General features: G+C 41.9%; 1 protein-coding gene across 2 annotated transcripts in view; it reads right to left on the reverse strand.

Moving 5' to 3' along the window:
• Positions 1 to 20,821, reverse strand: part of LOC109715472 (dolichyl-diphosphooligosaccharide--protein glycosyltransferase 48 kDa subunit-like) — a 59,433-nt gene that overhangs the window by 9,162 nt on the left and 29,450 nt on the right. For both annotated transcript variants that reach the window (XM_020240492.1, XM_020240493.1), the window contains exons 7-10: positions 12,413 to 12,488; positions 12,003 to 12,074; positions 11,779 to 11,904; positions 11,594 to 11,698 (exon numbers count right to left, since the gene is read on the reverse strand). In XM_020240492.1, the coding sequence (XP_020096081.1) occupies positions 11,594 to 11,698; positions 11,779 to 11,904; positions 12,003 to 12,074; positions 12,413 to 12,488 (379 nt within the window). The remainder of the gene's footprint in view (positions 1 to 11,593; positions 11,699 to 11,778; positions 11,905 to 12,002; positions 12,075 to 12,412; positions 12,489 to 20,821) is intronic.

Below are 20,821 nucleotides of genomic sequence, written 5' to 3' on the forward strand. Positions count from 1 at the left end.
GGATTTCTACGTGTAGGCTCTGCGGGTACTTGACTTCGGGCCGCTTTGGAGTGGTTTTCCGTGTGATGCAGCCGTGTCGTTCCTTTGGCTTAGGGACTTCTCCTTGCCGAGGGATTAGCCTCGCGAGGTGGGGTTGCACTCGCTTTATTGAATAAGTATCGTATTTAGTCGATCATTTATGATTTTAGTTTTGTATATCATGTTTAGCTCAATTTGTCTGCGATTAGTATCGTTGATGAACTCCGTAATTTGAGATACACTGATTAGTAAACCCTAATATATTCATGTGAACTTGGTTTTACACTTAGGAGGAAGAAAACTGAAAAACTACGAGACAAGGGATGTAAGTCATAAGAAATTTGCTGCGTATTCATATCTTCTAACTGCCTTTCCAAGATTAGGTATTATTACTATCATTCAATGATACTGATACACTTTTAGCTCCCATTAGGCTGCTAACAAGAAGATTTGGAAGGCTTTGCACTCTAAAAGTATGACTACTATAGAACAAAGCTGTTGCATATAGAAGTATGCTTGTCATAGTCACGCTCAATTTTCTTCTACGCTACCTAGAATGGTCCGCTAGAAATATATGCTAGTGTGGAGTATCCAGATAGTGGTCACGAGTTCAAGATTTTTCACGATAGATTCACGCTTGTCATGAGTCACATTCGCTGAAAGATCAGAGTTTGGCACGATAAGCAATTGATTCGTAACTGGGATCAATCGACGGTAATTTTTAAACAAGTAGGCCTTTACGATAGTTGATTTGGAGGGAATTCAAAAGAAGTCCTTTGGCGAGCATGTACGCGGGGTTGACTGAACCCGTTGCCTTTTTATTTGGCCAGAAGAGAGTGTCTATCTTCACTGCGAGAACTTTTAATGCAGAGGGCACGTACCCAACATTTCATGTGGATGAGAAGAGACGCCAAGCAGGCCAAGAGCTACGTTTGTGAGAGTTGCTTAGAAAGCCAAGTATATGGATGTCGTTTGGCCTGCGACATCTGCTTTAGGAGAGCATCCAATGGTAAAAACTTTAGTGATCTTCTCAATTTCAGCGATAGTAAACTACACGTAACTAAACTAAGCTACGTTCCTACGTTGGTAGCGAATAACTCAGCATAGCCTATGAAGCCTAAAAGAAAATTAGAAGAACAGTGATAGACACCTCAAGTATAAGGCCTAAAGTGACCAACAACTTGGACCTCCTTCTTATGTGAAAAATATCACACTTCTGCTTGATGTCGTGAGGCAGAGAGGTGGCGGCGCTATTTATTTCGGCCGTTGGCTGTGCACGCTCATTTGCAAATACCGATAACAATAAAGCTTACCGCCTCAAGCTAATGTGTGACCTTGGAACTTCTCTCCCGGACGTAGTAGTGTGGAGGTAGCTGAATAGTCACAAACTGGCAGGACGGGTGTGATCACAGTCCCAGAGACAACAGTCCTGATTGGATTGGATTGAGCGCACTTGGGTCGATATGACTACAAGTGATCGGATATTGCTGCATGTATGAAGACAATTGGCTGGAAATGAATGTGTGTGAGGGTTAAGATTCATACTCGTCGAGATTTATGTATCTCCTGCATTTACTACTATCCTTTGCTCCCTTCTGTAAGACTTAGTGGGTGACCGATGTTGTTGAGGGCGGCACCCACTGCGACTACCATGTTTTTACATGTAGTTTCTAGCCTGTGTTACCGTTACCTCAGAATTCACCCTGTTTTTGCAAGTCACCGTCGTCGGCTGCTGCTGTCCCAGATCAGGATCTGAAGGCAAGGGCGTCCACTGAGTTAGAGCCCTGCCAGAGTGACGAGCTAAGAGGTACTTTCGTCTACTGCAGGTAGATGTTTTGTTTGAAGTCATATACATCAGTTCTAAACTCGCAGTCGGCGAGTACCTTATACTGTTGGTATTTGACTATGTATATGAACTCCGTTTGTTTACTTCAGTGTTTACTCTTAGCAGCTCTATCTACTGTTCGTAGTATTGTAAATGTTTACAGGTAAGCTGTCGGCTTCGTATACACGAAAATTCTCTTTGTATTACGCGGATTGTCGCATCCCTCGGAAATTCGTTTGTATTCAGTACAGCTTCGCTTTTGGTATTAGGTTTCTAATCATGTTCTCAATCGGATTTCATCAAGATATAATCGATCGAAATTGAGCTACACATGACATATCAATAACCTAAAATCATACATTCGACTAATACGATACTTAAGAATATAACCGATGTAACTACCTCGCTACAACCTGGCAGCGTGACAGCCCCCGATTTACCGTTCCCTCGGCACGCCGACAAATCCATCGTAACAAAAGGAATTTTCCCTGTTACGAAGCGACGCTGTACTGTAAACCAATACAATACTACGACAGTTAGTAATAAGACTGCTAGAAGGTAAACAAAGCTACAACAAACGAAGTTCCATATACATATTCCATACCAAAAGTACAGAGGGGGTGGGGGGGGAGTTATCGCACTGGGAGTTAAGTTATACTATGATACATGAACTCAATAACCAAAAACATCTACTACAGTAGGATGACCTCTAGCTCGTACACGTCTCGGTAGGGCTCTAGCTCGTTGACAGCCCTTGCTCGATACTGATCTGCGACAAGTAGCCAGCCGACGACGGTACTCTGCAAAAACAGTGAGGTACACATGATATATCAAAACTGAAAATTCTAATAACATTGATGTAAATACGATACTTAGGGAATAAACCGATCGTAAGCCCACCTCGCGAGCTAATCCTGGCGAACGAGGAAAGTCCGAAGCAAGGCAGCGCCCGGCTGGATTCACCGAAAACCTCAAAGGCCGAAGTCAAGCTCCCGCCAACTTTCTAAACCGTAAATCCGCAATAAGCATCATTCTGGCTCTAAAACAGGCACAAGAGAAACCTAAAATTCCGACCGCAAACCTTCACCAATCCAGCAAATAAGGGCTTCGTGATTCTCTCGAAGTCCTGAATCCACGAACCAAATCTCGACAACAAATCGCGACGCTCCCTACTCGAGTTACGAGCCGAATACCAACGATGCCGACGCTGGAAGCTGCCAGGGACAGCACCTAGCTGAATTTGAAGAAGCTTGAAATAAAGAAGCATTGACAGGCACAGACCCACCTCGAGCAGCGACCTCGTATTGGTGCGACGTTCGAGGACTGGCGGTAACACACCCTCGCCCGCTCTCATAAGCGATGCTACGCGCCAACAGACCGCGCTCGATTAGCTCCGACGACGGACGTGACGTTGCTCCAAAAGCTTCCACCGTGCTCTCCCCAACTTGTCACGAAATAGCTTCAGCTAGATGAGAAACTTAAATTAGCAATCCCCAACAGCCTGCCACCTCTAATTAAGGCGGTGGGCTGATAAGGATTGGTAAAGGACCAAACTACTCCAGTGGCAGTGCCGACTACGGCAGTGCCCCCACCAGCGCCAGTTGCGCCTTCCAGAGGGCCAGTACAGATGACAGAGGCCGAGCAGGAGCGATTGACGGAGAGACGCTACGGCAACAGACGCGCGCACGAACGGCTCCGCGACGCGACGTCGACGTTGACGTTGCTCCAAGCTTCCACCGTGCTCTCCACCACGAATAGCTCAAGCTACAGAGAGAGAGACTTAAATTAGCAATCCCCAACAGCCTGCCACCTCTAATTAAGGCGGTGGGCTGATAAGGATTGGTAAAGGACCAAACTACTCCAGTGACAGCGCCGACTACGGTACTGCCTCCACCAGCGCCAGTTGCGCCTTCCAGAGGGCCAGTACAGATGACAGAGGCCGAGCAGGAGCGATTAACAGAGAGGTTGGCCCGCTTTCGTCGCTTTGACTCGCCGACCTTCGATGGCACTCGCCGACCTTCGATGGCAGTTGCACTGAGCCCTGGGTGGTTGAGGGCTGGGTTAGTGCAATGGAAAAGCTATTTGAGGATTTGTTCATTCCAGAGAGGGACCAGGTACCTCTGGGAGTGCACTTTTAGCAGGTGATGCTCATGATTGGTAGAAGAGAGTGAGGCAAGACCAGAGGCTGGTGGCGTCGCACCTGAGGTGGGATCAGTTCTGTGGAATGCTGTATGGGATGTATTTTCCCAACAGCATGAAATAGAAGATTGAGGAGGATTTGAAGAAGATCCAGCAGGGTGAGCGAACAGTTCAGGAGTATGTTCGGGAGTTTACTAGACTCCTGAACTGTATTCCGTTCGTGGCCAGAGACGAGGCACATAGGGTCTACTTGTTTGAGTAGGGTTTGAGACCCGACCTTTTCAGGTTCGTTAGGGCGCAGAGGTCGAGGACTCTGGATGCGTCCATTGAGCAGGCATTATGGGAGGAGAGAGGAGAGGTGTCGCTGAGAGAGAGGGCTCAGGGGCCGGTGCAGAGTCAGGATAGGAAGCGCCCAGCTTTAGACGACGAACATCAGTCGAGTAGCAGGCGTCCGCCGAGACCTCCACGATCGCGTTCTCAGTGTCGTGGGTTTTCGGGACGCCAGCGATCCAGGGACTCTCGTCAGAGGGGCCAGCCCGAAAGGACGCCAGTGTGTGATCTGCCGGGGACCACACTGGCCCCGACAGTGCGAGGAGAGGGAGGGCCGGTGTTACGGATGTGGTCAGCCGGGACACATGAGAGCAGCTTGTCCGCGAGCAGCATCATCAGTACCATCTTCAGCATCGGCACAGCAAGGACCTTCGCAGTCTTACGGGACGCCATCGAGTTACCATCAGGAGGATAGAGCATCCATGCCGCGACAGGGTGAGCGGCGGCAGCAGGCTCCGAGTGGCAGAGTGTTTGCAGCACAGGTGGAGGACTCTTCAGCGGCCGACCGAGTGGTGGCAGGTATCACTTTGCTTTCTGGTATTAGAGCACGTACTTTATTTGATACCGGTGCCTCGCACTCCTTTGTTAGTCGCGCATTTGCATTGTTACATGGTCTAGAGTTAGAGTCATTGTCTATGGCACGAGAGGTGCAGATCCCCGACCATGTGTTACAGGTTGCAGAGTGCTGTCGGTCTTGTCCAGTGCAGTTAGATTCTTGGATTATGCCCGCAGACCTGTTGGTGTTAGGGCAGCTGCAGGACTTTGACATTGTGCTCGGTATGGTTTGGCTGGCGCGGTACTATGCTACTATCGACTGTAGAGCGAGGATGGTGACGTTTCGCGAGCCAGGCCAGGAGGAGTTCACTTTCAGAGGCTGCAGGAGCACGTTGTTTGCCACGTGGATTTCTTCAGCGAGAGCTCGACAGCTGATGAGTAGAGGATGTGTTGCCTTTATAGCGACTGTTGTTGAGGTACCTACGGCAACGCCGGGACTCGAGGATATTCCTGTGGTCCGCGAGTTTTCAAATGTGTTTCCCCGAGTTGACGACGATGCCGCCGGAGAGGGAGATTGAGTTTGTGATTGATGTAGTTTCTGGAACTGCACCAATCTCAAAGGTACCCTATCGGATAGCACCGGCGGAGCTGAGAGAGCTAAAGGCGCAGCTTTAGGATCTGATGGATAAGGGGTATGTGAGACCCAGTGTATCGCCTTGGGAAGCGCCGGTATTATTTGTAAAGAAGGATGGGTCGCTCAGGTTGTGTGTAGATTACCGGGAGCTGAATAAAGTGACCATCAAGAATAAGTATCCTTTGACGCGTATTGATGACCTGTTTGATCAGCTGCAAGGATTTGTGTCTCTCGAAGATTGATCTCCAGTCAGGTTACCACCAGTTGAGGGTGAGGGCCGAGGATGTTCCCAAGACGGCTTTTCGGACTCGGTACGGGCATTATGAGTTTACGGTGATGCCTTTTGGATTGACGAATGCCCCTGCCGCATTCATAGATTTGATGAACAGAGTGTTCAAGCCGTTCTTGGATAGATTTGTAGTAGTCTTCATAGATGATATCTTGATATACTCCCGAAGCGATGTCGAGCACGAGGAGCACTTGAGGATTGTGCTACAGCTTCTGAGAGAGAAGAAGTTGTATGCCAAGTTAAAGAAGTGCGAGTTCTGGTTACGAGAAGTCGCTTTCTTGGGCCACGTGATATCAGCAGAGGGAGTAGCAGTCGACCCGAAGAAGATTGATGCGATTTGGGATTGGCCCAGACCGACGATGGTGTCAGAGGTGAGGAGTTTCCTTGGACTAGCAGGATATTACAGTCTGTTTGTGGAAGGCTTTGCGAAGCTTTCCACACCCCTCACTCGATTGACGCGCAAGGGGATTAGATTCATCTGGAGTGAGGATTGTCAGAGGAGCTTCGATAAGATGAGACAGAGGTTGACATCAGCTCCTATTCTTGCCCTTCCTGTGATGGGGGAAAAGATTCGTGATCTATAGTGATGCATCGCACAGTGGACTGGGTTGTGTGTTGATGCAGCATGGTAGGGTAATTGCTTATGCTTCACGGCAGTTAAAGGATTATAAGAAGAATTACCCTACGCATGACTTGGAGCTGGCCGCAGTAGTTTTTGCTTTGAAGTTGTTGCGGCATTACTTGTACGGCGAGCACTGCGAGATTTTTACTGATCATAAAAGTCTCAAGTATCTGTTCACTCAAAGGGAACTGAATCTGAGGCAGCGCCGGTGGTTAGAGTTACTGAAGGACTATAACATTAGTATTCAGTATCATCCCGGCAGGGCGAATGTAGTCGCAGATGCGTTGAGCAGGAAAGCAGTGCAGGGCCTGAGTTTGATGATCACTGAGCAGAGGCCATTACTCGAAGAGTTTCAGCGGCTGAGGCTTGAGATAGTGTCCCCTGGATCTACTGCGAGACTGATGTCTCTGGTTTTTTTGCCCACTCTGTTGGATAGGATCCGGGAGAAACAGAGTGGGGATCCATACCTGTTGAGGATTCGAGAGCAGTTAGACGGGGCAGGCTGAGGGTTTTGCGGTGGATAGTTCGGGAGTACTACGGTACAGGGACCGGCTGTGTGTGCCTGTGGATTCAGAGATCCGAGAGGCTATTTTGAGAGAGGCTCATTGTTCACCTTATACGGTTCACCCTGGGGGAACCAAGATGTATAAAGATTTAAAGGCACAGTTTTGGTCGAATGGAATGAAGAGAGACATTGGCAGATTTGTGGCTCAGTGTTTGACTTGCGAACAGGTGAAGGCCGAGCATCAGGTGCCTGCTGGCAAACTTCAGAGTCTGCCAGTGCCCGAGTGGAAATGGGAGCAGATCACGATGGATTTTGTCGTGGGGTTACCGAGAGCACAGGGTGGCTATGATGCGATTTGGGTGATAGTGGACAGACTGACCAAGTCTGCTCATTTCCTACCAGTTCAGACTACCTGGTCCAGAGAGAGGCTCGCACAGCTATACCTGGATGAGATTGTCAGGCTACACGGCTTGCCGGTATCGATTGTATCCGACCGGGACCCGAGGTTTGTGGCACATTTCTGGAGGAGTTTACAGACAGCTTTGGGGACTCAGTTACATTTTAGCACGGCGTTCCACCCACAGACAAATGGTCAATCAGAGAGGACCATTCAGACTCTAGAGGACATGCTGAGAGCGTGCGTCCTGGACTTTGGAGAAAGGTGGTATCGACATTTGAGACTAGTTGAGTTTGCGTACAACAACAGCTATCATGCGAGCATTCAGATGGCTCCGTTTGAAGCGTTGTATGGACGCAGATGTCGATCCCCTTTGTGTTGGAGTGAGGTGGGTGAAAGAAAGACGCTTGGGCCTGAGTTTTTGCTAGAGGCAGAGGAAAATGTGAGAGTTGTTCGACGACACCTTTTGACAGCCCAGAGCTGCCGGAGGAGCTACGCCGATACCAGGAGACGAGACTTAGAGTTTCAGATTGGAGATCATGTTTTCCTCAAAGTCTCGCCATCCAGAGGGATTCGCCGATTTGGAGTACGTGAAAAGCTCAGTCCACGGTTTGTTGGCCCTTTCGAGGTATTGGAGCGAGTTGGACCGGTTGCATACAGGATCGCTCTACCCCCGCTACTTGCTGGCATACACGATGTCTTCCACGTCTTGGCATTGAGAAGATATGTTTTCGATCCTTCTCACGTGATTGACTTCACTCCACTCGAGATTGGCGAGGATCTGAGATACGAGGAGCGACCATTGCGGATTCTTGCTCGGGAGACGAAAGAACTGCGCAACCGGGTCATCCCGTATGTGAAAGTGCAGTGGAGCCATCACGAGGAGCGGGAGGCGACTTGGGAGCCTGAGACGGTGATGAAGTAGTCCTATCCCTACCTATTCGATACCCTGAGCTGAGGTATGTTTAAGTTTCGAGGACGAAACTTTTTGTAGTAGAGGAGGATGTAGTATCCTAGGTAGGCTAATAGGGAGTTGGTAAAGGGCCTTTTGGTCCTTTATCAATCCTTATCAGCCCACCGCCTTAATTAGAGGTGGCAGACTGTTGGGGATTACTAATTTAAGTCTCTCTCTCTAGCTTGAACTATTCGTGGTGGAGAGCACGGTGGAAGCTTGGAGCAACGTCGACGTCACGTCGCGGAGCTGTTCGAGCGCGCGTCTGTTGCCGTAGCATCGCGAGGAGGCCGGGCGAGGGTGTGTTACAGCCGTCCTCGACGTCGCACAGATACTAGGGTCGCTGTCGAGGTGGGTGTGCCGTCAAATTGCTTCTTTATTTCCAAGCTTCTTCAAATTCGAGCTAGGTGCTGTTCCTGCAGACTTCCAGCGTCGATCGTTAGCGTTTCGGCTCGTACTCGACGTAGAAGCGTCGGATTTTGACGAGATTTGGTTCGTTGGATTCAGGACTTCTAGAGAAATCCACGAAGCCCTTATTTGCTGGATTTGGTGAAGGTTTGCTGGGTCGGAATTTTAGTTTTCTCTGCTGCTGTTTTTGAAGCAGAATTGATGCTTATTGCCGGATTCTACGTGTAGAGTTGGCGGGAGCTTAACTTCGGGCCTTTGGAGGTTTTCGGTGATCCAGCCGGGCGTTTCTCATAGTGAGTATTCCAGGTAGTTTAGTTTTCAGTTACGCTCGTGCTGGGATGCCGAGTGTATTTTTACAGTAGCGTTCAAGCTGTTCCGGATTGTTGGGTGCCGTCGGGGTTGACGGTGGACCGGTATCGCCTTTTTGGCGTCGAATTGTGCCGAGGGCACGTTACCTGTTGGTTGTTAGACCAGTTTGAGTCGGTTACTGGACTTTGACTTTCGAGAGCCTGATTGAGCTCGACAGAGATACGCTGCATACTCGGTTGGGTAGCTCCCACGAGTGCCACTCCGGAGACGGGCGCTGTGCTTTCACGTTGGTGTCGCTCATGCCGGTTGGACTTGCTCTCCACGGACTAGTAGTGTGGATGTAGCTGGATAGTCACAACTGGGCAGGGACGGGTGTGTTCACAGTCCCAGAGACGGGTATGCTTACAGTCCCGATTAGATTGGGTTAGATTTGATATTTCCTACAGTTGGTTAGTGTAGAGCATGATAGTGTAGTGATTCATAGCGGTAGATTTTATTCCTGCATTTACTACTATCCTTGCTCCCTTCTGTAGACTTAGTGGGTGGACCGATGTTGTTGAGGGCGGCAGGTAGATGTTTTGTTGAGGGCGGCAGGTAGATGTTGTTGAGGGCGGCAACTAGAGGTACCCCTACTGCAGGCAGGTAGATGTTTTGTTTTGAGTTCATATACATAGTATATTTAACTCGCTAGTGCGAGTAACTCTGTACTTTTGGTATTGGACTATGTATATGGAACTCCGTTTGTTTAGCTTCTGTTTACTCTAGCAGCTCTATACTACTGTTCGTAGTATTGTATGGTTTACAAGTACAGCTGTCGCTTCGTATACAGGGAAAATTCCTTTGTATACGGCGGATTTGTCAGCGTGCCCGGAGAACGTGTAATCTGGGGCGTGACAAATTATTCGTTATATAATTTATTATTAAATTTTTATGGATAGATCTCACAATTTTTCTTAAAAATTTTAATAAAAAATAAATTTTTCTTCAAAATTTTAAAAAATATTTTTAATAGATTCAAAAATTAAAAGAAATTATTGGAACAATTGTAGTATTATGTTAGTTAATCTAGACATCATGCGATCTCTCATCATATCAATGTTATTGAATCTTGCAAATTGCATGAGAACTTTAAGAAAAAATAATTTTCTCTAATTTTGTATTTTATAATTTTTAAATTTTTGAAAAAGGTAAAATCAAAATATTTTCAAAGTAAATCAATTTTTTATGTTATTCTCTATGAGCTATAATTATATTTTACTTTACATATATAAAATATCTATTACTATATTAATTGCTAAGTGTAATAACTAATAAACTATACATAGCCAATATTTATAATTATTTTTCTAAATCTTCCAAAATAGTATTATAAGAGTTTATTGGGAACAAAAAAAACTAAAAAAATTGTGCCAAAACGTGCCACTAGAAGGTTATGCGTATCCATCGGCACGCAAGCGTGCCACGCGTCAGCACGGAGGCGTATCTATACCGTACCATGCCATGCCATGCGACAACCGACACGCCTCCATGCCACAGCACTTTAATCCTTGGCTCGTGCTGTGGACCTTGTTACTCGTCCCTAATTTACTTTCTTTATTATCATGTGTCGTTTATGTGACTTAGTTTGAGAGTAGTTTTACTTGGATTTTTCCTATTGTAGTGGTTTAGTAATTTCCTAGTTATGGTTGTGAATTGTAGTTGTATTTGTTGTTAATTCCTCTTTATTCTGGTCGCTTGTGGTTGTGTACCTATGCTCCTACGCCATGCATGTACAGGAAAGACTTCGTTCATGTAGACAGAGGAAACTCTATACGTGTGGTGAGTCTTACGTCTCAAGCAAGGTGTAAAAAAAGAAAAAAAAACTATGCACTTTTCCACAAGACTTTTTTCAAAATGGAAGGATTTTTTTAAAATACTTTCCAAAAAGGCCCGGGGCATGACACATATAGAGCATCTTCCTGCCTAGTAGTAATGCAATCATCCAGATAGAAGATTGTTAAACCCCTTATATAGCAAAAACATCTAGTAATGAATTTTAAATATTGCATGCCAGAAATGTTACTTCAGATAACAGAATTACCATTATATCAGCAAAAAGCCCATTTGCACTCAAAAAAATTGGAAGTAAATATCTAAACTTTCTATGTCAACGTCAAAAACCCTGATCTCATCATGAAGATCAGAAACCTACTCAACATAATAGCAAAGAAGTGTTGATTATCTTCTATATACATACTTTGAAAGTCTTATTTTCAGATTTATTCTTGTAGAAGGAATTTAAATGCTGAAGAGGGGTTCCATACTCAGAAACCCTGGATTTGATAGAAATCCCAGTGAGTCAAGTTAAAATAAAGGGGCCTGTGGTTTAGATTAACTTGCTAAAAAAACAGCATCAACATATCTATTCCATTTTCATATTACAAAGTGACCAACAAAAATCTTCATTCATGTGCATACTGCTACCTCTCAAGACAGGATGTAAAACATGTAAAAAGAATAATCAGTGCGTAATTAGTTCTTACATAAAGGTAGATGCTGAAACCAAATTCCAGCATCTGAAAACTATGCCATTTCATTATACAATTACGACCTATGCAGAGAAGCCACAGCTAAATACTGCAAAACCAACTTTTTTAAACTGAAAAGTAAAACTTCAAAAACATAGCTAACCTGCTTGGCGAGACGGAGACTGGTATATCCAAGCTTTTGGTACTCAACCTTAAATTGGAAAACTCCGTAGACATCCGGAACTTTAAAGGATGTCGAATAAAGACCCTATCAAAAAATATCATGAGTGTGTTACTACGAGAAGGTCGATCATTCTCCAAATACGTGTTAGTGTCACTGAAACATACCTTCTGGTTATTCGACAATGTTTTTAAAACATAGGGACTCATCATGTAGAATTGAACTTGAACATCATCAGCAACATAAGGTTCCCAGCTTGTTCCAGACCATTCATAGATTTCAACAGAGTATTCCTAAAACAAATATCAAAGTTAGGAATCAAATAAGAGAGAAGAAAATATCTTCTTTTTTTCATGATATCATTTGTCACAACCATTATTAAGACATTTACCAAATCATCATTTATACGGTACATTGCAGGTTCTGTCATTTCTCCAACTTTGCGATGGCTGACATTGACAGCCTGAAAAACCATAAATGTAACATTCATCGATCAATTGGAAACTAATAATTGAAGATATTTACCACAAAATTATAAGAGATCAAAAGCAAGCTGTACTCTTGTTATTTGTCATAATGTTATTTGTTTTTCTCAAGTTTTTTGCAATTAAAGGTGCCTAGGTTCCAGCAATGTCCTTGATTAATTTTGCAATTGTCAATTGGTAGAAAACTCCCAAGTGTACGATTTTGTCTGGCACGATTTTAATTAGCATACAGTCAATCTAGGGGGGACAAGATACACATAAGGGGACAAAAACAAAACGGATAACCGACGAGTTATTGTCATGTTAAATGTTTCACCTTGAGATGGCCCCTTTCGTGGAAGACCCATTTGCTGATTTCAGTCACAAATTGTTCATTTCCAGATTTCTCATATCTGCAAATTCGTATCAGAATATACAAACATCTTTGATCAGAGAAACTATGTCAAACATAAGATTGACAGCTAAAAAAATGTGTACATCAGGCAGTTAACGTCTTATTTTGTATAGAGTGTAAGCAAAAATCATTTCTGCTAACATGCAATCATTTGTTATACTTCAGTAGTTACTACTTGATTGTTTGATTCTCTAGTGATTTTCATTTGCCTATTGTCCCCCCATTATCTTTTTTTCGTGTCCCTTATTACATCATTAAGCAATTAAAAGAAGCTACACATTAATACTTTTCTTTTCTTAAACTTGCAAGAAACGTATTCTTTAAGCATTCAAGTTTCTAGTACAAGGGATTAAACCTTGTCAATTTACTTAGGCACCTGATAAAGTTAAAAGATGATTTAATTTCATTAGCGGCAACTTAAAAAGCAATTTGTTGACGATCATACAAAGTGCCACAGCACGAGTTCGTACTAGGCACTTATTGTCACGGTTCAGCATGTACGTGGGCCATGGACAAAATGCTTGTGCCTTGTCAAACTTCAGCAGGAAAAAGTTAAATTTCTTTGGAATCACATCCCACCATGCCAATGTGTGCCGTTGACATAACACTTATGTGTCATCCATTTTGGCATGAAAAAGATTCATTTTCTTTGGCACCAGTAAATTCTTCTTGCTCTTAATATATCTCTTATCAATATCTTATACTATACTCATGTAATTACTAACTAATTATGAAAAAAAAAAAAAGGATTTTTAGCCGTGCCATTGGCACAGATGTCATATCACTGATTGGCACGGTACAGTACGATGGGCATGGCCCAAGCCGTTGGGCCCTTATATCATTGATAGCGCTACAGGCACACAGCAAATGTGTTCTTATTGGTTAGGCTGTTAGCAAGCAATTAAAATGCTCTCACCATGTGAGATAAGACGCTTAAAAATGAAACATTCTCAAAGACATTCTTCTTACTATGTGAGATCTGGGGTGTTAAATTCTATAGTCCCAAAGTAGTCGTGCTGCACCCCTGTTACCCCTGTTACGAGCATGGACCCCGAAAGAACCAAGCAGAAAAATCAAAAAGCTTAAGTTGGACTCTGTTTGGCCTTAGTAGCACTGTACTGGCAGAAGAATTATCAAAAAATAGGTATACCAACTCTGTTCCACGTATGGTAGTAGTCAAAACAACTTTTACAAATCATCTCCATCATATAAGGCAAGAGTATGTTAATATTACTACACTAATACAAGAGAATTTTTTTATAATTGTTTCTATCATTAAGAAGATTGCCTGAAGAGCAGAAATAGAGCATCATACCATTGAAAGTTATATGCCTTTTTGCATAAAACATCCACCAGTTTTGCCTTTTTCCATAAAACATCCACCAGTTTTGCCTTTTTGCAAAAAGGATCCAGCATTTTAGATTTTACAGATATGGCACGAATTTTAGAAACTAACTAAAATACCCTTATTCCTTTTTTTCTCTCAATCGTCTTTCTCCTCCCGCTCCTGGTTCGTCTCCCTCTTCCTCGCCGTTTTTTCCTCTCCTTCTCCTACATCCTCTCCCTTCTCCTCCTCCTCCTCCTCCTCCACTGCCTCCACATCAATGCCACGCTCTGTTCTTTTATCTCGCTTACACCACCCCCGACAACAATTTGAACACGGCCCACATTGCGGAGGTGAGGTGGCAACAAAGTGCATGGCATAAATTGCAAAGGTGCCGCAGGATTTGAGAGCGACGCAGAAAGAGAGCATGTCGGGGCAGGGGCAGCTGGTGCGTCAGAGGACAAGGGCACGATAGTGAAAAATGATTTCGAAGGTAGAAGAAAATTAAAGAAAAAATAAAGAAAAAGTATATTTTTCTTCTCCTGGGAAGATCACCATATGTCGTGGCTGCTACAAAAAAGGCCAAGAAGCAGAGAACAAAGAAGAAGACGTTGCACTCTTTGAAGCGAAAGTTGCACCATTTAAAACTATTTGAAACTAAATTGCACCACATAAAGCAGAAGTTGCACTGTATTAGACTTTAAGTTGCACTATTTTATGCAAATTGGTCTAAGTTGCACTGTTTGAGACTTGGTCTTAAATAGTGCAACTAAAGTCTTAAACAGTGAAACTTAAATCTCAAACAAACAGTACAACCTCTATTTTATGTAGTGCAACTTAGTCTCAAATAGTTTAGATGGTGCAACTTTTGCCTCAAAGAGTGCAATTTCATCTCAAACAATGCGATTTCGTCTTCTTTTTCTTTCTTCTCTACCTGGCTTTTCTTGTAACGGTCACGACACATGATGATCTTTCCAGACGAAGAAAATTAATGTTTTTTATTTTTTTATTCTTTCTTTTTCTTTTTCTTTCACCATCTACATCTTTTTCAACTATCACCCCCTTTCCCGCCCTGTGCTGCAGCCGCCAACCCCGCCCTAACGTGCTCTCCTTCCTCATCATCCTCAAATTCTACGGTGCTCTCGTCAACGTCGCTGTCACACGGTCGCGATCTGTGCCATATTCGAGCCAACGTCGGAGATGTGGGCGATGTAATAGAGCAAAGCATAGTGTCAATGTGGGGGCAATGGCGAAGGAGAAGGGAGAGGAAGTGAGAGTAGGAGAGTAAGAAAAGGCAAGGAAGAGGGAGACGAATCGAGAGCGAGAGAAAAACAAATAAAAGAAAAAAATGAGAGAAAAAAAAAAAGGTATTTTGATCAATTTACTAAATATTCGGGCCAAACATGCAAAATCCAAATGATCGTCTATTTTTGCAAAAATGCAAAATCGGAGGATTTTCTATGCAAAAAGGCCAATGTTATATGACTTGTAGCCTGATCATATAAAATCAGCCATATTAATCCTTTTTATTACGGATTTTATATTAGCATATTTCATGGTTTGAATCGAAGTCTTGAAGGGTTCAATTCATGATTTTGATATCTGAAAACTAGAAGATTTTGCAAAGAAATCAAAAGAAAACTCAAAAGCGAAGAATCAATTTTTTCACCAGTTGAGTTCACGATGCATAGGTATTATCTAAATGTTTTCATGGTGATTCTTACTTCTTTACGGTATTGGAATCAATTATATATGTTTAAACTAGATTAGAATAAGGTTTTAGGAACTGTGGGTTTTAATCTAATTCAATTTTACATTGAGTACCGGTACTAGTAAAGAGTTCATCAAAAACAGAGTTTGAAAAACTGAATTGAGTACCAGTGACCACGTTCAATTCTGCAAAACCTAGTTCTTAGTTTTGAACTACGTATCGGCTCCAAAGTTAAAAGCACCGGAATTGAAAGTGTATCGTACTAAAACTCGAGTTCTGATACACAATACTAGCAATCTAGTGTTACATTTTTCAGTATCGGAATTCAGCTTCATGAACTGGTACACAATGTTTAGATTAATATTATGTGTTCTAATCCGACTCTAATGTATTCCAAAGTTATAAATATGTACTTAGCATTTCTCAATCAGGGGAATTAGCTTAGAATCCACCCGAGAGCAACCCTAGAGGCTTTTTTTCGTTCTAAACCTTTTCTACCAAACAGCCTCTTCCGGATAAACTCAAAGTTACTTCCAAGTTCATTTTTCATGTTATATCGATCTGTCCTTCGCTTAGAAAGCTCTTCCCTGGTTCATTGATGATATTCTAAGTGTTGAATCGCCATCACAGCTTTTTGTTTTTGGTCCATTGAAGTGTGCGTCGTGGATTTGGTGTTGCATCATGAATTCCACGTGATCGAGGCATTTTAGTGGATTCGAAACGTTAAGCTCATGGATTCGAGAGGCGTTCATGGATTCGAACGTGGGCGTGGACTAGCCGGTGGAGTAGGCAAGATCCAAAGAAGATAAAATAGACGTTTGAGTTCGCAGAGTCAGTAATCACCTTATAATCCTTTATTTCTTTGTGGATTATTATTGCGTGTGTGATCCCATGAGTTTTTACTCCTGTTTGGAGCTTTTTTTCCCACATAAATCTCTATGTGCTGGTTTTTACTTTCTGCATTTACTTTTATTGGATATAGTTTGTCTTAATTTTGGCCTTCATACCTATTCACACCCCTCTAGGTATTAACATAACCTATTAGATCCTAGGGTTCATTACTTATAATTTCTAGCAGTTCAACTTCAGTTTAGAATTCAGTCCTTCATCAACCTTACGGCAATCTGAAGTTACTTGAATTATTCATATATTAATGATGCACTGTAAATCATTACTAGTCTTGCTGGATTCAATATGAACATAGTTTAGGTAAAATAATCAGAAGCCTGATCAACTATAGGTTCTTTCGAAACAGAACCCGACACTTGTTTTTTCTCTTTTGGTGAAACCACCTCAACTTTTGATCATTTTGGTTTGTGTTTATTATGTTAGCTGAAAATTGGATTCTGTTATTTTTAACAGTCACCCTGTTCTTTTAGTTCGAATTCTAAATTCTGTTAACAGTTAATAGCTAGCAGGTAAAGCAGGGGTAAAGTTTGACGAAATCCCAAATGCAACCAACAAAATTAGTCAAAATTAAAATAAATAGATGTTGATGGGGTGTCAAGTGTCAACCGAAAAAAAAAAAAAAAAAAAAATAGTATTGAGTCCCTCAAATAATCCTTGTGCATTTCAGCGGTCCTTTAAGCTAGAAACAGATATGGAGTATTTTAGAAATATAGTGATAATTTTCTACCTTACAGGAACTTTTAGTCACATGTTAAGGACAACTTTTGCACCTGGAGGTAAAACTCCTACTTTACAAATGATCCACTAAATCATCTCCCAGAAATCTCAAGCACTCCTGTGCTTTTCATTCCTACAATTTAGGATACCTCCAAAAGGAAAAGAATAGGCACCTTACATAACACAGAAGTCATCCGCCCAAGATAGACAGAAAAAAGGGACAAGTTTGAGCAAACATTCTAAAAGATTTGAAGATTTTCATCAATATCATTTGTATGAGGAGATTATCTTCATTATAAATAATATTATTCATTTTAGAATGTGGAAAAAAACAAGGAAAAAACATATGGTAAGTTAATGGAGAGTAAAAAGTCAGAGAACTTTCAACTTGAGAGGTAAAATTTAAAATTCACCGCTTAAAGTTCCTTTGCTGAAGGAATGCACCGCCAAGCTACACTTAGCTTTTGTGATTTTAGACCTAAATCCTAGATGAAAGCCGACATGGTGATGCAGACCAAACCATTTTTCTAATTTTTATCTTTTAGGCCATTTTGGATTTAATCAGTTATTCAAGATTATTTTTTAAATAGTTGTTTAAGATTTTTTTGGGTCAACTAACCAAAGAAACTGGGGATAGAAATAAATCCATACATCTAAGGGATCTACTTCAAGGATCAAATAAGGTACATATTATAAGTAAAGACCACCAGGTTCTATTCTAATCAGAACTTTCCAGAGTAGGAAAAAGGGACTAGGATATTTCGCTGTCTCTAAGCCTGTTTGGCCGTAATCTCTTCCATTCAGCTTGGACTGTACGCATTTCTCTTTTCTTCCTCTCTTGCCTTCTAATTCCTTTTTCTTCTATTCCTTCTTTTCTCCCACACAGCCATAGCAGTAAAAGTACTGTTGCTATAGTACCCAGTACCACTATAATATCAGCACTAGTGCACTACACTATTGCTACAATATTTTTTGCATCAGAAGCCTATACAAATTCATTCTCACTATTGCTCATTAAAGGCCCATGCTGACTCTCTTCATTTTAACTTAACGTGATTATTTTTATTCTCCATCAATCCATCTAGTAAACACCTATATTTTGGAGACAGTGGTTCTTAAATGATGCAGGAGCTTTAATATTATGTTTTACTTTTCAATTGTTTTATTTATTTTAGTTAGCTAGTTGTCATGTGACTAGCATGTGACTTATTATTATATTTTGATGGTTAGGATTTAAAGTTAGCCAATAAGTCATATTTAAGGGGCGGTATTGAATAGCACCTTGTAACCCTAATATAAAAAGGATGCAGATCAGATTACGACTGTTTTTTATCATCTTTTCAATATGTCTAAGAATCTAGTGGTTTTCTTAAAACCCTAACTATTCCATCTTTATTCATAGGTCTTATTAGCCTAAATCCGCCTATTTGCTCTCTGTTTTCCTCCCATGCTACATCATTCTTGGTATCAGAGCCATGGTTAGACGTGATAGAGGACGTGGAAGAGGAAATCAAGGTCAGCAAATAGATATGGCTGAGATACGACGTATGATTGATGATTTGTCGCAGGCAGTACAAGCCTTGCAAGGGTAGGAACATGTGGTGGCCCGTATGGAGAATCCAGAAGGTGACCACGGCCCTCTAGACATGCCGAAAGGTAGTCTGGAGGATACGACTAATCAAGAAGACTTTGAAAATCCCTTTCATGATGCTAGAACTGCAAACAATGCGGTGCGAAGTGGATTGGAGGAGCGATTGCTGCATGCCCTTGATCTAAATAGCAGCGAATCAAAGATTGAAGTTGCTGATTTCTATGAAAATATGCACACAGAAGATTATCTAGATTGGGAAGCTAGTATAGATAATTATTTTAAGTGGAAACCCATGGTTGAGAATAGGAAGGTATTGTTCGTGAAGCTTAAATTGAAAGGCACTGCACTTCAATGGTGGAAGATTGCTGAAGAGCAACATGCGTGGCAAGGCAAGCCAAAAGTCAACACTTGGGAACAAATGAAAATAAAGTTGCGGAAGCAATTTTTACCGCTGATTATATGGAGCAGTATGAGACGTTCCATTCGTTGAAACAGCGGAGTATGAATAAAGAAGCAAGAATTTAAGTGCCCATCGGCACGGACCGTATCTATCATGCCGTATCGTGCCAACAAGATATTGGCACGATACAGCTCTCGTACTAATGGCACATCTCAAAACCCTCTATTCTTCAAATTAGTAAGTAATTTTTTCAATAAAGTTCAAAAGATTTGATAAAGATACTGTTACAACATATTTAGTATCTCATGCTATATAAGGATACAATATATTACGACATATTTAGAGTAGGATTACATGATATGTGATACCTAGTTATATTGTTACTATATTAGGCATTGTTACTATATTAGACTCATCTCTTGTATTATATAACATCATCAATAGAGCCCATAAGGGAATGCTCTTTTACCACCCTTTCTCTTAGCATATTACAGGTGGTTGTTTCTAGTTCTCCTAAAACTGCATATGATGCTTGGAAAACTATTGAAGCATATTTTCTTGATAAAACTGCTTCCACGGCTTTCTCTCTAAAGTCCGAATTGCGAAGCATCAAGAAAGGTTCAATGAACATGAGCGATTACATGCAAAAGATTAAATCAATTGGTGATGCTCTACAAGCGATCGATGAATCTGAATCAGATCGTAACTTGGTCATGACAGTTTTTCTCGGGTTACCGGAAGTAAGGTTTAAAGTGCCGTGGCACGGGAGCGTGCCGTTGTCCCTGGCACAGTACGTCACAGGCACGCTTGCGTGCCGACACGCGGCACGCTTGCGTGCCGATAAATACGCATGGCCTCCTACTGGCACGCTTTGGCACGAACCTATTTTAGTTTTTTTTGTTCCAATAAACTCTTATAATATTATTTTGAAAGATTTAAACAAAATAATTATGAATATTTACTATATATACCTTACTATACTCATCAATTAACATGCATGAAAACTTTTTGTAAGCAAAGTACAGCTATACCTAATGTAGAATGAAATTAAAATATAATAATAAAATTCACAAGTATAATAATTATTTAAATTTACATATTTACATAGAAATAACTACTTAATTCCACATAGATCGTCGCGCTTAATCATCTGGCATATTATTATCTACAGATACAAGATTTATTTGACAATGTTGATATAAGTATTGCTTGTATTGTGAGAAATTCATATATTCCCAATATTACATCTATATTTTTTGTTCTTTTATTCTTTTTAAAAATATCTGATCAAAATTTGTTTAGGAAATTGATTTTTGTTCCTTTGATTCATCGAAAGTTTCGCGATGTGACAAATTTTGACAATTTTTTGTGAAAAAAAAAAATGGATGTCAGTGGTGGGCTGCTCGGCTCGGGCCGGGTGCGGGGGTGAAGCCCTTGCGGTATGGATCGCTATGTCAATTAAAAATTTACTCCTATATGATAAATAGAAGTTAAAAAAAAAGGCATCCGCCATAAAGGCAAAAAAAAGTTGAAAAAAGACAACAAAGTGAAAAAATGACAATATAGGTGCCCAAGGGGGAAAGGGAGGCTCCAAACCCCAGAGAACTAAAGGAAAAAAAACAAAAAAAAAAAAAGCCAAAAAGAAAAAAAAAAAATATTGGCGCACGCACGGTAACGTG

Source organism: Ananas comosus, linkage group 9, assembly GCF_001540865.1.
Source record: "Ananas comosus cultivar F153 linkage group 9, ASM154086v1, whole genome shotgun sequence".
Lineage (NCBI taxonomy): Eukaryota > Viridiplantae > Streptophyta > Magnoliopsida > Poales > Bromeliaceae > Ananas > Ananas comosus.